The sequence below is a fragment of the Cinclus cinclus genome, chromosome 5 (genome assembly GCF_963662255.1).
Source record: "Cinclus cinclus chromosome 5, bCinCin1.1, whole genome shotgun sequence".
Taxonomy (NCBI): Eukaryota; Metazoa; Chordata; class Aves; order Passeriformes; family Cinclidae; genus Cinclus; species Cinclus cinclus.
Window position 1 is genome coordinate 73,692,842 of NC_085050.1, and position 15,310 is coordinate 73,708,151.

The following is a 15,310-nucleotide window of genomic DNA, read 5'->3' on the forward strand; positions in this document are numbered from 1 at the left end:
TCAGGGAGGAATGCAAAGGGACACCCAAGTGGGTCAGACTACCCCCCAATTCCTCACTGTGGTGCTGAGGTCACGGACACTTCTGTGCAGGCCTTGGAGTGTGTGTGTGCTGGTGTGAGGTTGTGCCCTTCCCCTACGTCACTCTCCGTTCTTCTTGGGAACAATCAGGAAGAAACTCATAGTGTTCTTTGGCTCCTGCACACACTTTTCACGCACAGGGGAGCACCTAGCCCATAGAGAACATTTTTTTCCTGCTGTAATCTTGATGGAAAACATCGTTAGTGATAGAGAAAGGAATTCGGGAGATGGCTGACAAGTGCCTAAGGAAAAACTTTCATACTTATTTGCACAAGAGACATCGTGAACATGCCACCAAAGAAGTCAAGAGAAGCATTAACAAGGCAAGGGGAAAGGGCAAGAGAATTTCCTCTCTTTCAGCTCCTTGGGAGCCCTGCCTGTGTTTCAGGGCATCGGTTTGCTATGGCAGACCTGGACAGGCTGAAAAGGCACTGCTTTGAGAGCAGCAGCCAGCCCTGCAGGAGTCATCCATCCTGACACACAAGACAGATTAAGCTACCAAAGTACCACATCAGAACTACAATGATTTGTACGCGAAAACTCAGCACCTGAGACGCTGAGTTTCCAAAAATCACAAACACAGACAAGGCCACTTGGAGGCCCTCCTGGAGTTTCCCTTCCTGAAGAGCATCCCTCCAAGAAACACCCGTAAACCTGCAATGCCACAGCCCTGAAAAGAAGGGGAAAAGCACGAAATTCTCAGCCAAACCTTACATGCTCCTGTAACTCAAGGTCCCCCTCCCGCCCCGTGTCAACCGACCCATCCCGCCCTGCTTCCCCTGGCCAGAGGTGGCTGCTGAGCTGCCCTGTTGCTATATCGGGGACGCACTCAAGGGAAGCTCTCGGGTCCTCCCTGTGGTGGAGCTGCCACGGCTCCCTTCCAGGCCCAGCTGTTGCCCCACAGCCTTCGCATTCGGCGTTGGCATCTGTTAAGGCAGCTCCCTGGAACAGTGCTCACGGCCAAATCCGCTGCTGTGCTCTGTCAAACGGCCAGCAGAGTCAATAAAATGCCCTTCATCCATCCTGGGATCTGCCACAACAATGGCACACAAACAGGCCGAGCTTTACGTGCTGAAATGATGTCAAACAAATTAGCTTTGCCCGAGTTACTGAGACATTGTTGCAAAGCTCAGCCCTGTCCTCTGGCGTCTCAAGCCTGGCTGCGCTGTTTGCCAGAGGGAGCTGTCGAGAGGCCTCTCTGCACACCAGCCTTGGGCAAGGAAAAGAAAGGAAGGGTTCTCCCATTCCCTGTGCCCCCCAAACAAAAACACCTGAACATTTCTAAAAAAAAGTCTAAGAGCTTAACAGATGTGGATTGCCAAGGGCAAAGGAAACACACCTGGCATTTGAATATCAGGTATTCAGAAGGTAATAAACTATATTTTTGCTTATTAAAGGACCAAATAGCTTAATAAACAAACGTCACTAGGGAATCTATACAAGGAAACTTCCTTGCCAATACTGGCCAGATAAATCCAACAAGAAGTTTTGATTAAAGATTAGCATTTAAATGACTCAGTGTTACACATGGAATCAAAACCTTACTTTTGGATACCTTTAACCTTTCTATGAATTAGAGAACTGAGCCCAGAACTAAGGCAGGTGACCATTCACAGCTGGCCCTACTTCAAAAAAACCAGAAAACCCCCAAATCATCAAATGGAAAACTCTTCCAGAACAACTATGCAAGACATGCCTCAAATACCAAGTTCAGCTCATCCCAAACTGCTCCAGAGAATAAGTATTTAAAGCAGTTTTAACCCTAATTTGTCGGTGTGTCTCATAGGCTGTTTTTATGTTTATACTTAGGAAAAAGGGAATTATAATTTTAATTTGACTCGAGCAACCTCCCATTTAGAGGTTTGCCTGCCCACAGGCCATGGGCTTCATACCAAGGCAAACCCTGCTCTCGACCAAACCCAGCCTGTGCCCCAGCTCCCAACCCCGGCGGCCACATGGAGCGAGCCCTTCCCACCTGCGCAGCCAGGAGCCAAAAGGGCCCGCAGTACCAGAGCTCCCAAACCAGCCCAGGGAAGGTCCCACTCGTGCACACCTCCTCCAGCTCGCCAAGGTCTGCTGCTCACGGAACGTGCTCTCGCTTCCACGCGGCGCAGCGAGAGTAGGAGCAGCCCCAAGTCTAGTCACAGCACAAGATTTTATTGCTGTCACCATAGTTAATCGCTACTTAGACTGAGATGTTAATGAGTGCCTGCTCTTTTGTTTCTCTCTCTTAACTGGGTCATAAAGGAGGAGGCCGAAGTGGTTCCCTGGATTTGCAGTACAGTAGGGACCTCTACAGGCGCTTTGCTGTTCCGAGCAAGGGTCAGGGCAGGTAAGGGCAGCCACAGCAGAGCTCTGTGACACACGGACCATGGAGCAGCCAGCACTGGGTTCCGTGCCAGCACTCGCTGAAGGCAGCAAGGCTGTGAAGACCCGGCCTATGACAAGGCTGGAGCTGACTGAATCCAGCCTTCAGATATTTTTATCTGCAAATCGTTTATTTATTATGCATATTGTCTGGATTCAAACACTTGCACTTTGCCATGGTATTTTTGAGAATAGCTCTACAAGTTAAAACACAAACAGAAAATCTGCACTCATATCACACAAGAGAGAGAGAACCGAAATGAATATTCTAAAAGAAACTCTTGCTGTTTGTCATCAAACTTGCATTTTGCCTTGTTTTACTTCGCTGCAGAACATCAGTCTTAAAGCCTTGCCTCCTCGGAATGGTCTAGAAGCAATCCATTAAGAGCTGCAGCCTTCAGGGGTGACAGGAGATATTGGCAACCTAACTATGAAATCAATTACACTGCCAAATCAGCCTTCTCCTTGTGGGATGCTTTACCACCTAGAGCGTATTTCATGGAACCAGAAATGAATCAAAACATATAACAGGTGTAAAGAATCACAAAGCTCTAAAATTTTGCTGAGAGGAACATGATTTTCTGGGTTTGATTTCTGGTTTGGGGGAGTGTTTCAGGGGGCTTTGTTTTGATTTCCTTTTCTTGCTTGAAATAGGAAGAAACCAGCTTCACAGCTAGTTCTTAGTATACAAAGCACTGCTGCAGCAGCACAAATCAGATCTGTACTGTACTGTAAGTGGGATGGAGAAGCAACCCTGGCGTGTCATTACCCCAATATACTGCAGGTTGCTACAAAAAAGAGAAAGTCTCCAAGGAAAAAAAGAGTCTCCTACCTGCCTGCCAGCTACCAGTGTGCCCTGGCAGTTAGGCAGGACAGGGAGATGGCACACTGGAAGCATCAATCCAGCTCCTTACACTTCCTTCCAAAAACAGAGGTAGTGTCTTCAAAGCCATCTTTTTCCCAGACTTGCCTCTCACCATTTGAAACGGACCTTGCTGGAAGCAGGCAAACTGCAGGCCACCCACACACCTGAGCATAAAATGGGAGTTAAATTGAGGGAAGATGTTCCAGTAGCAGCCCTGCACATCTGCACAGTGGCTGCAGATGCCAGTGAAGCAGGTTCAGGGCTGGGTGGCTTAAGGGCAACTCAGCTTGAGATGTGCTGCAGGAAAAGCCGGTGTGGTTCCACCAGCCTGGATCATTGACAGGGCAAGTGCTCTGCCCTTCAGAAAGGAAGATCCTGGTCTTTGATGTCTCTGGCTTGGCTCAGCTGAGCTGCTGCCCCTCACAGCTGAGGCAGCCCTGCACAAAAGTCACACAAATGCAGGGGATCCTCTTGAAATGAGAGTTTTTGGCACATGCAGCTGAAACAGGAAGGAGAAGCTTACAGCTCTCTTTATTATGCCACTACAGAAAGAGTCTGGGCCTGATAAATAAGCTAGGAAAGATGATCCTGATCCTCTGACAGGCCAGTTCTACAGGAAATTCAGCACCGTAAGCAGCAACACACCATTCCAGGCTGGCAGCATCTGTCACTTATTAAGGCAGGGCTCAGCAGGGCTGACTGCAGGAAGCCATCTGAGGCCATGCAGATTCCCTCAGCCAAAGAGCAGCTTGAGTCAGCCATGAATGCCTCACACACAGCTGGGGTCTGCTCTGAGACTGTGCTGCTGCAGGACAGGCACACAGTACTCAGGGGGGGAGGAACCCAGTGCTGGAAGCACTGACACCACTTGGAAAAAAAAAACTAAAATAAAGCAAGCATCTTCTTTTCCTTCCTGCCTGCCTTCCCTTCTTCCCATCTTCATCTTTCCATTTCATTCTCATTCTGCCCTGACACAAAGTCTCATTTTCCACGGCACAGACTTATCTGGTGTTTCACTCCCCAGTTTTTCTTCCACTAGCAGAAAAATATCAGCAAACTCTCACTTGCCTGGGACCTGAAAGCCAACTAGAAGGCCGTATTTCACTAAGCAGTCTCCTGCTAAATTGTGGCTCTTAAGGAGACCTTCCTTTTCATTTACACATAACCAAACACTGAAAAAATGAAGGCAGTGCATGTTGCTGTAGGTACAAAATGGTTCACTGCAAGGAATAATAACACTGAAGAGGCACATCCAAATCCTGCAGGGCACTTGCTTGGCCTCTGGCACACAAAGGGTGTAACAAATGTCAGTAAGAGGACATGCAAAACAAAATGCATCTCTCTCCAACAGTTTTCTCTAGGCAAGGTGAAGTCCAGTTGTTCCAACTCGTGCCCGTAGAACTTCTGTGACAAGTGCACCGGTCCCTGAGGCAGTTGTGCAGGGAGTGTGTCTGCTCCAAGACACAGCCTCTGCAAAGGAGAAGGGCTGGTCCTTGGGAAGTGACTCCAACACCAGCAGGGTGAGCACGGGAAGAGACAACTCACAGGGGAGAGGGAGATCCACTCACATGACATAAACACTAAGGTTTTTCATCCTTTGGATATTCAGTTCCACAGTTTTCTCCAGAGACCAATGAGAAAGATCTCTCACCTGTGTTTTCCCAGTAACATGCACATTTTCAATTCCCATGTGAGATGGGTGAAGAGTGTTTTTTGTTTGTGAGGATGTGCAGACTGTAATTCACACCTAATTGTCCTCTCACCACATATGTGGGACAGAAAATGTTAGGGCCCCTACCGAAAGCCGACTTCCAAGACCGCAGAGCACGAGTTAGCTGGCAAGTGGAACCTAAGAAAGGGTCAGAAGAATGGAGAGGAGCAAACAGCACAAAGATGTGAAGATCTGACTGGAGATGAAGAAGAAAAAAAGGCTGAGAGCTGAAAAACGCTGGTGTCAATGTGCAGAGGAAAAGACTGGTGTCCATCCATTCCACACCAGCATTCCTTTTTGTGTGTGCATATGCATGCTGCTTGCTCCCTCTGTTACATGGGATTCCAAGCAGCGTGTGATGTGCTATTTTATTTCCTGGAATAAAATATTGGAAAGATAGCTCAGCTACTGATCAGGATCCCCACATGAGAAGCCTCCTGAACTTCAGACCATTTAAGTGCCACATGCACCTTTACCCTTTTCAAACCCCACCTGTCAAACACATTTCGGCATTGTCACCGTAGCCTCACAAATACACAGGTTTTTCAACAAACAACACGCATCCTTGTCATGAAAATTAACTCACATAACAAAAAAACTCAGCTTTCAGCAGGGCACCTGAATTTAGGAGCCAATTATTATCCCACAAGATCTCAAAGTACCAAGTGCCTTTCTCTGGCAGAAGGCTGAGCACAGCAGATGAGTCTACAACGTGCAGCAGCGGAAATGAACATCTCTCAGAGCCATCTCTAGTCACATCAGCACTGGCAAACACGCCAGCTGTCAGTGAGAAGTTCCAGCTAGTGCCACCATCTTCAGAAGCCATTTTCTTCCCTTTTCCTTGAACCAAATCTTCATACCTTCCCAATTCTTTATAGTTAAGATGAACGGAACCAAGCATCCGATACGGAATCTGTTAGTCCAGGGTGGAACTGAATCCCTTAAAAAAATGTATTTCTTATTCGAATGATCACATTGTGCCCATCATGCGCAAATGGAATAGAAAAAGTCTGTTTCCTGGGATAAATTATAGTTAAGATTCATAATGAAATTCCAGCTTTTCTAGCAATTCAAGTCTTGTGCAGAAATCAGGATGCAGCAAGGCAATGTTCTGCCTGAAATTCAATGGAACTGAGAAGCTGCTATAGGACGTTTGGGAAGACACAGAGTTCTTTGTCACAAGCACACTCCAAAATCCATTTGGAGAACAGTCTCTGGTTGCTCTGCTTATGAAAACAATAAGAACACGCCATGCCCGGAGGTGTCACAGTCTAATTTTCCAGGAAAAGTCTACTCTATACTCTAAACCCAGGAATGTTTCAAGAACAAGACATTTTCCTCAGTCCAAAGCACTTTTTGTCCTTTACAGCACCAGCAGCCCGTACTCAGCCCAGCACATCAAAGGTAACTGTTGGGTCGGGAGAGGGCTGTTTATTCACACACACAGCCAGCAGACACCAAAATCAGAACCCAAATGGTTTGTGGTCAGTGCACGATGTCTAGAATACAGCTCCACTGTGAGGGAGGTGGTGCTTATCCTCCAGAGAAGAAATAAAGAAGAAAACAAAACCAAGCAAAACAGACAAAAGACCAAAGCAGAACACTGTACGAGCACTTGAAACAACGGCAAACAGCTAAAAACAACCAGTCCTCCCCACGGCACACACTGGGCACAGCACAGTGCCGAGAGGCCTGCCAGTATCCTCAGCTGCTGGGACCTGAGCACGAGCCACCCTCACCCAAGAGAGGAAGTCTTTCTTCAACAACAAACAGAGCCTGTCAGTCCAGCAGGAGCTCCCTTGGCGCGCTCCTCCGGCGTTCCTTCGAGTCCATCTCCTCAGCCAGGCCGGGGCACCTGTCCGATGGCACAGCCCCTTCCTCCTCAGCAGGCAAACTGGTGAGTGTTCCAGTGCCAGGGCATCACAGCGCCGTCTCGCCCACGCACACCTTGTAGGGTGATTTCAGTTTCCTGCATCTAAAATGGGACACCATCACGTGATTTAGATCAGCCAAACCTGAAACTGCAGCAGCCTGCACAGAACCAAAATCTGCTCCCCTCACTCACTTAGACAGCCCAGAGGAACCCCACGTTTCAGACAACTGCACCACAGGCCTCACGGGTAGATCGGAAATCAGAAGTAGAGGGTGTTAGTTCCTTTAAGATCACATCACAGATTAGTAGCAGGCAAAAACACACTCCCAGGGCCCTCAAACCTCTCTGCCCACTCAAGTTCAGATCAATCAGTCGTAATCAGAAGGTTCCAGATTTCCCATACCTCTTTCTGACATAGCAGTAGATGATGGCGAGTATACCACTGGTCAATATTCCTACACCAATTCCCACAGCAATGTAGCGCTCGTAAGAATTATGTGCATACGAATTTAGTGTTAAATGTTCACACCTCTCTCCATTATAACCTGCAAGACACCTACAAAATAAATAGACATCATGCAAAAATTCTTCAGAACTTGTTTTGCTTTCTATTTCAAACACACGTTAGTTTTCATCAGTTTCAAACACATCACAAGAAGTCTAAACAAAGAGGGGCTGAACCTGGTGCTCACTCAGAACATCTTTCCTCCACCAAGACTACCAGTTGTGCCAGTTTATCTAGTTTAAAGCTAGCTCAAGTACTGCAGTCATAGCAGCAGCGACGCAGTCTCAATACCCCCTCGTTGTGCAGGGTATGGATCAGGAGCACGGCGCTCTCCTGATCCTTAGCTGCTGCACCGTCTCCAAAGGCCAAGGCTGCCCACTATGCATCCTAGAGAATTGTAAGGACACCACGGCCCTGATTGCTGCAGGGTTGTGGAATAAGGGAGTTGTAGCAGATATGCTGGAATAACCCGTTCCCTTCTTAGTACTCACTGTGAGCATCTGTTGATCCCCCAACTGCATACTCCAGCACCAGCAGCAATTTGAGACGGCACCACGGCAGTGACCTACCAAGCTGTGAACTCCCCCTTGTCCCTTCCTTGGTTTTACACTAGCACAGCACTACAGCCTTGTAAGCAGTCCGGAGGCACCACAGCACTCAGGCCTCCGCACCAGCTTTAATCCTGCAAATACCTGACTGACACTGTGTAGCTGCACATGCAGCACATGAGCAATCAATGCCAGTGTCAATTTGGAAGAAGGATATAATAGGCAGCATTCCTTACTTGCATATGGGTTTCCTCAGTTCACTGTGGAAGGTGCAGAGCCCATTGATACAATAGCTGTGGTGTTCCTCAAGGCAGGTCTGCATCAGCTTCAAGAGCTTTGGCTGCTCTGTATAATCTACTGTGAAACAAAATAAAGTCACGTTATGCTTAGGAGAGAACATCATTTGAACAGATTTTCACACTTGGAGCAGAACTGATACCGCACACAGCAAGTGCTCAGTATGTCAATTTATAGTGTGGTGTCTCGTGAACTGATTCAGTCAGCACTGAACAGGGCAAGCTTCTGAGACAGCCCAACACAGCTCAGAGAAAGCACAAACTGCAAATAAATCACTTGCTCTTGAGGACTGTGTACAGAAATTACTATGGGAGATTCACATAGGGTAATATCCGTGCTACGCAACCTGCAATCCACTCAGAAAAACTATTCCAGGAATAGCAGGGGTTTAGGACACAAGGAGTGCTGCATTATTCTCAGCGTCCTTCGCAGTCTGAATTCCATTAATATTAATTAATTTTTTCTCTTCCTTATCCCAAGACAAACTGTTGCATTTCTAGTGCTCCTGCCTGCCAGCTCTGCAGCCATGAGTGAACATGAACAGTGAGACTCTTCCTTCCCCTCCCTTTTCCATGGTTTCATGGTAGATGAGCGGCCCACGACAGCTGCCAAAACTGCCTGGACTGTTTTGCTGTGCAGAAGCACGGTCCATGGCCACCAAGGTTCTGACCTTGGGCTCAAATCCACACAGCCGGGTCAGCAAGCACACTTCCTGCCCAGAAAATGCTACCTTATTCCCCTATTCACGGTGGCTCCAACTGCAATAAAGAAGTCATGGGAATAGGGGAGCAGCAAGTGAGGAGAAAGCTCCAAAGCTTCACCATCACTGCAAGCATCTGTTCCAACTGGTCTCTCTACCCAGTTACAGGAATCACTGATGGGGTGGGGTGTCCAAGCAATGACTTACTATTTCAGGGGACTGCCCCAGTGACAGCTGAAGGTGTTTTCCTAACCAAGTGCTTGTCAACACCAGCTTTCAGTTATGACCACAAGAAAAATAACATCTTGCAGCAAGGTGACAAGGTCTGCTCAACAAAGGTGATTCAACAAAGGCACAAGTAAGCAGAACCCTTCCTTTCTGACTAAGTGTAGAATCAAGGTCTGGAGACAGTACACTCCTGGAACCATTGCCATGGACATAAGCTTGAAGCCCCCTTGAGGGCAACTTGTGATCCCACCACACGCTTTTCAGGATTAACAGCACCAACCCCCTAAATTCCCAATCAAATACCAGTCTGAGGCAGTTAATGGCAGGAACCTCCTTTGTGCCATCTTCCAAGTGGTTTTGGGTTCTCTTCTTCTTCCTCCTCTCTGCAGCTTTATCAGAGATGACAAGCAATGGCTAACAGCTGCTCTGGCTAGAGCAACTCTCAACTTCAGCTGTGAATGATGTGGTTTGGACACCCAAAAGGCATGATGCTATCACTGACACTCAGATCAAACACAATTCCTTTGAGAACAGTGCCTCTCAAACCTGACAGAGTCATCAGACTCCCAGCTGAGCAAGAGACTTAGGGAGAACAATTCAGGTCTGCTTGAAAAATGCCATGCTGGCTTACTGCACTTCCTCAGGAAAAGCTACAAAGGTGGGAGAAACATGTCTTGTTTTAAAACGAACTCCTAATGGCCGAGAAAAGGGCATCTTATCTATCCTTTCATGGATAAAAAATTACCCACCAGGTTTCTCTTCATACTGTGGGGCCTAGAAACACAATGCAAGGGAGGAAGTTGGTGTTGGCTAAACAGGAGGTCTAGTATGCAGCTCTGGTTCTTCTCTGGCTGGCTCTGGGAATGCTGCTGACAACCTCTGGACACAGGCTTTTTGGCTAAGAGCACAATCAGCAAAGGACTAGGCCTTAGAGGGACCGACTTCAGGAACAAGTGAAGAAAGAGCAGTTTTCATGAAGAAAAGACAGACTTCGGCACAAGAGATAGATGGCCCTACAATCTGGACAGGAGCACTGTTCTCTGATGAGGAAAGCACAGTGGAAAGCATGTGGTCAGCAGAGCTGCAGGGCTCAGCACACCAAGGAGATCCAGAACCCAGGGACTTGCAAAAACCCATTCTGGTTAGGGCTAAATCACCTGCAGAACAGCTACCTAAGCTCTGCAGGGAAGAGTTTCAGAAAATACACAACGGCACATTCACACTTCTGCCAGGAGCCTCTTCAAACACTCTCAGCACAAACTGCACTAGAAAAACCACTAAAAATAACCCTTTAATGGAAGCCTCTAGCCAGCATTTCCCACTGCCCAAAGTACCACTCCTCTACTAGGCCCTGAGAAGGTATCTATTGCACAGGTTTACGTTTTCACTTCCATCTCTTCCACGAGGGAAAGAAATAAAATAAACATGAGGAAGGCACAAATTCACACCCCAAAGGCACAAAAAACCACCTCTACCCCAACTTCCACCAGATAGATTTGCACATACCAAAATCCCTCCTCTCTTGCGCCAGGACTGCCGAAAGGTGGCAGACTCCACCTACCCACACCTGCAGGAAACCTGGCTTTGTACAGGTACAGCCGTCTCTTCCCTGAGTGCTGCAGTCATGAGAAACCCAGGTCAGCCTGGAGCAGCCTGCCTAGAAAGCATTTGTGACAAACCAACACATTCCTTAGTCGCCATCAAGAGGAGCAGCTTGGTCCATTGTGGCTAATATCACCCATTATGCCTACACACAAAAATTCCACGTGCTAATTATTTAGACACTGCAAAAGTACCAACTACCTCTGAAAGAATGAAGTTTGAAAATAAAAAGGATAGTTTCCTAGTCTGCCCCAGAGCATTATGTTAAATCCTATCATACTATCCACCTAGATACTCAACAAGCTGTTGAATAAACAGGTCCATGTGCCCTTTCATGTCACGTGAAGAGAGAGAAACATGCCTTGTAAGCACTTGACAGCTGCCTGCAACTGAGTCATTCAAACAGATACACCTGGCAAGATGTGACATGAAATCAAGGCTACAGGCACTTGGAAGCCCGGGCTTGCCAAAACTAACAGACTGGCAACAAAAGCTGTCAGCCAGTAAGACCATGACAGCTCAGTCCTCAAGTATGGTGCATCAGGGAGGAAAGGCACTGGGAAAGGGGAGGCAGGGAAGGGCTCAGCCCCAGGTCCAGGGCCTCTTTTACAGGCTTCATGGAACCAGCTGATGGCAATCAAGAGATTCCAGTTTTTTGCCAGTGCAGCCAAGACTTTGCCTACTGCTGGCTGCCTGCTTTGCTATGAAGGCTCTCCATCAGCTCAAACACCACCCAAAGTCCTTTCTCCATGCCGTGCCAGCTCCCAGCTTTTCTCCATGACCTTTCCCCCTCTCTGCTAATCGCTGACCCTGAATCTCCCCGGCCCCAGCACTGGTGACAAGTAAAGGCTATGCAACATAAATTAAGGAAATAGGGACAGATCCTGAAAAGAGCAGGCAAAGAAATTGAGCAAAAATTGAGGGTTTTCCACAAACAGCACCTCAGTCCCCAAACAATTTGAATCCCACAAGAATCTGCCAGTTCCTCCAGTGATACTGAAGCAGGAATTCATGTTCTTAGAACCTATTAGTATTACTTAGTATTACTGAACCCTGGCAGAATATCTTACTATGAACTTACAGTGCACAGGAATAGAAGCTACCAAGAAACTGCAGAGGTTCAGTGAGTTTCTCTCGTGTCTTTTTAAGCATTTCTTTCCAATCTTCTTTCTGTAAAGGCCGTTTACTAACTTTTCACTGGCTTTGTAAGAGGTCTGCCAAAATATACTTTTAACTCCCTGAGTAAATGTGTGCTTGAACGCTTGTGAAGTTGATTCTTTGATCGTACCTTTGAGTGGAATTCTCTCAAAGGAGAATGCTGGTGTCCAGTTGACTACCACAGCTCCAGCAGCTACAAAAGCTCACAGACCACTGCAGACATGGCTGTGACCCTGTAAATATGCCCCCTCTTTTTTGAAACATGACCCATTGCTCCTGCTTTCTAGAAACAACACCAACAGGGCACTTGATGAGCCACAACGTATTTCCACTTCATTATCCTTCTGTTTGCAGTATGCAGCTCTGCAAGAACCATGTCACAGACAGACTAAACCAGACCACAGTGCTGCAGTGATAAACCAAAGTACTGTGGTCAAAAACCAACACCTTACCGACTTCACATAAGTGTGTATACATACTTTATGTGTACATATGTATATATAAGGAGCCCATAGATACAGTATGTGTATGGATCAATGTATATGTAAGACTGTACTACTATGAAAGATCAGAAATTAAAATAAAACAGGCAGACTTGCTATATGAAAATAATAAAAAGCTCACGGATCTATTGAAAAAAGCTTGGAAGACATCCTGTGATGACTCAGAATGAACAGAAGATTATTTGTATGCCTGTTTATAAGCCTCATAAAGTACAGACACAAAAAAGTATCGCAGTTAGATTCCTCCCCTCCTTTACTGAACTGCCAAAACCTCATTCCAAGATCGAACAGCTCTCCCAAAGCCATGACATCACCAGCATCTCAGGTAGCATTAAGAATGCAGCTGGCAGGATCAACACAGCTCCGCTCTCAGATGTTGGCAGGTAGAAGAACCTGAGTTCACATCTCATTCAGAAGAGAAAGGAAGGGAGAGAGCCAGCACTCTGAGGAGCAATGTGAAAGCCCAGACAGCCAAAAGCCAAACAGCACCAAAGACAGAAACTACTGAAACAACAGAAACAACTTGTGAGAGGCATCGCTTGAAGTTGTGCCAGTTCATTTTCACCTCTGCGCATTAATGTGCACGCTGAGGACAGACAGAAACCAAACACCGGGTAAAAGTAACTGAAATTGCCATCAGAAACCCACATCATCAGCCTCAAGATGTCTTCTTCAAATTATGACTCAACTTGAGTTAAATGATCCTTCAGCTGCTCACTGCTGAGCTTACCCCTGCTGGGGGGCAGCTCTTATTCCACAGAGGCTTCAGAGGCTCCATGAAAAAATCAGCTCATCCCACCAATAAAACTCACAAATCCAACAGCGTCCAAGGGACGGAGCATCTCAGCAGCTAACATCACAGATTTTGGTTTGTTGGTTGGGTTTTTTTCCTAATTGACAGATTAACAGAGACAAACAGAACAAAAAAGCAATACCTTCAGCGTTGTTTTTTGTCCAATTATTCCATAAGTCAGTGCTGAGGGATGAAGCAGTAATAGCTGACTCTTCACTCAGTGCCCCCATTGCTGTGTAATGCAAATAGATGCTTACTGGAACAGAAAAGCTCAGTATATCTATTCAAGGTTCATTTCACCCAGAAAGCACTTCACACAAGATGCCCTTCAAACAAACCCCAGAGAAGGCAGCAATGTACTAACAATTCATTTAAAACACTCTTGCCTCAAACTCCCTTTTGGCACAGCGTAATTATGATGGTGGGACAACAAACGATGGCTTGCAAATATCCCACATACAGATCCATCCTGTTTTCCATTCTATTATCTTGCACAACTTACAACACACATACATGTAACATACGACAACCTTACACCTATTTACCAGTTTAAGCAGCTTATTTTCAAAGAGTCTCAATGATACTGTCAGTTTAAATCTGATCCAGCTTTCCAACGGCTGAAGTAGCTCTGCTTCCCAATGTCTCTGCACACTGCCCACCCCACCGCCTATTCCAGAAGGAGAGAAATACTGTTTTAACAATTCCGTGGACTTCACAGCACAGAAAAGCCTCTTCCAAACCTACCTTTCAGCAAAATATAGATCAGCATTCCAAATGCCATGGCAGGCAGCTGCTTGAACGCCTTCTCAGGTCTTCTTTCCAGGTGGCTTGCTCGCTCTGCTTATCTGTGCTCCTGTGTTTTCTCTTGCACTTTATATGCCAGGAAGCGTCATCTCCTGTTCTCACCAATCAAGAAAAGGTGCATCTGGTAACAACCTAACCCCCGGGGCAACCACACATTTATTTAGGAAACTGCTATTATCTAGCAATGGCATCAGGTTTTCTTTTGAAACCCAGGTTTCCTATAACCTGTGGGCATAATTGTGCAGGCAAAGGTACAGTTCCAGAGCGAGACCAAGAATCTGACAGAGCAGAAGAATGAAAAAACAGCAAAACAAAGGTGTGCAAAACAAAACATGATGTGAAAATGTGGTGTTTCCTTCCCTTCACAAGGTAGGTCTTAGGACTTCCAGGAGGATATTCACCCTCAGGATGCTGTACTGGAGTTCAGAGTGCAGAGACCAGTCCCTGCCCTGCTAATGTTCCTCCCCTGGTCCTCCCTGTCCCTCAGTCCCTGCCATCCAGAAGGGGAACTGCGGGAACAGCTAGTGCCGAGATTAGGAAGCGATCGGACACAAAGATAATGGATGATGCTCTCCAGCAGTGACTGCCAGCGGGAGGCCTTTGATCCCAGGCCCCACGAGCCTGAGGACTGTGCTAATCACTCCCCATTCAGCCTGGCAGTGCACAGCCCGGGAAGCAAGGCAGCCCACTGGCCGGTGTGAGGCCTGGGATTGCTGGCCGGAGCTGCGGGGCACAAGTCCAGAGCTGGCCAGGCACAAGCACTGAGCAACCACAGACTGAAACAGCAGGTAAACTGTTCCCTCCTACAGCAATAGAACCCTTCACTTATGCCAGTAAAGCCCATCCCTGCCCCTCCAAGAAGCGATTATGCTTCATGAGAACAATCACACTTTTCACATAAAGTGTTTGCAGGGTCTCTAGAACAGACCTGTCAAACACGCTTCTTGTACTTAACCACTCTCCACAGCTCCAAACACTGTCCAGCTTCCTTGGTCACAGGCAGCTCAGAACAAGTAGGACTGGTCTCTCTGAAGGGTACTGATGTGCCCAGACTAGAGCAGGTAATTGGAAAAGGCCAGTTCAGTAACACAGACATCAACAACCTGACTGACCAAAGAACTGTGTACTTCACCTCAGCAACAACTCTCACCTCCTCAAGTGTGAGCTCCAAGCAACAAAAACATGACACAATTTTCATAATTTAAAACCCAAAGTCTTCTAACAACTGCCCTAGTACCTCTGGTTGGCCCAAGTTCTCCCTCTCCTCTGCATTCTCCT

The 15,310-nt window shown here is 47.0% G+C and overlaps 1 protein-coding gene across 1 annotated transcript; it reads right to left on the reverse strand.

Annotated features, from left to right (window-relative positions):
• Window positions 1-5,859: 5,859 nt before the first annotated feature.
• On the reverse strand, window positions 5,860-14,557 carry EPGN (epithelial mitogen). Its single transcript, XM_062493212.1, has 5 exons — window positions 13,973-14,557; window positions 13,371-13,460; window positions 8,184-8,304; window positions 7,298-7,450; window positions 5,860-6,996 (listed from the first exon to the last, which is right to left on the reverse strand). The coding sequence occupies exons 1-5, from the start codon at window positions 14,007-14,009 to the stop codon at window positions 6,942-6,944; spliced, it is 456 nt and encodes a 151-aa protein (XP_062349196.1). The 5' UTR covers window positions 14,010-14,557; the 3' UTR covers window positions 5,860-6,941.
• Between the last annotated feature and the right edge of the window lie 753 nt (window positions 14,558-15,310).

Bases quoted from the DNA above. Each gene is read 5' to 3' on its own strand.
- EPGN (XM_062493212.1), bottom strand. From the start codon at position 14,009: ATGGCATTTGGAATGCTGATCTATATTTTGCTGAAAG. The intron at 13,461-13,972 runs GTAGGTTTGGAA...TGCATTACACAG, and splicing joins GATCTATATTTTGCTGAAAG to CAATGGGGGCACTGAGTGAA. The intron at 6,997-7,297 runs GTATGGGAAATC...GTCCCATTTTAG, and splicing joins TACTGCTATGTCAGAAAGAG to ATGCAGGAAACTGAAATCAC.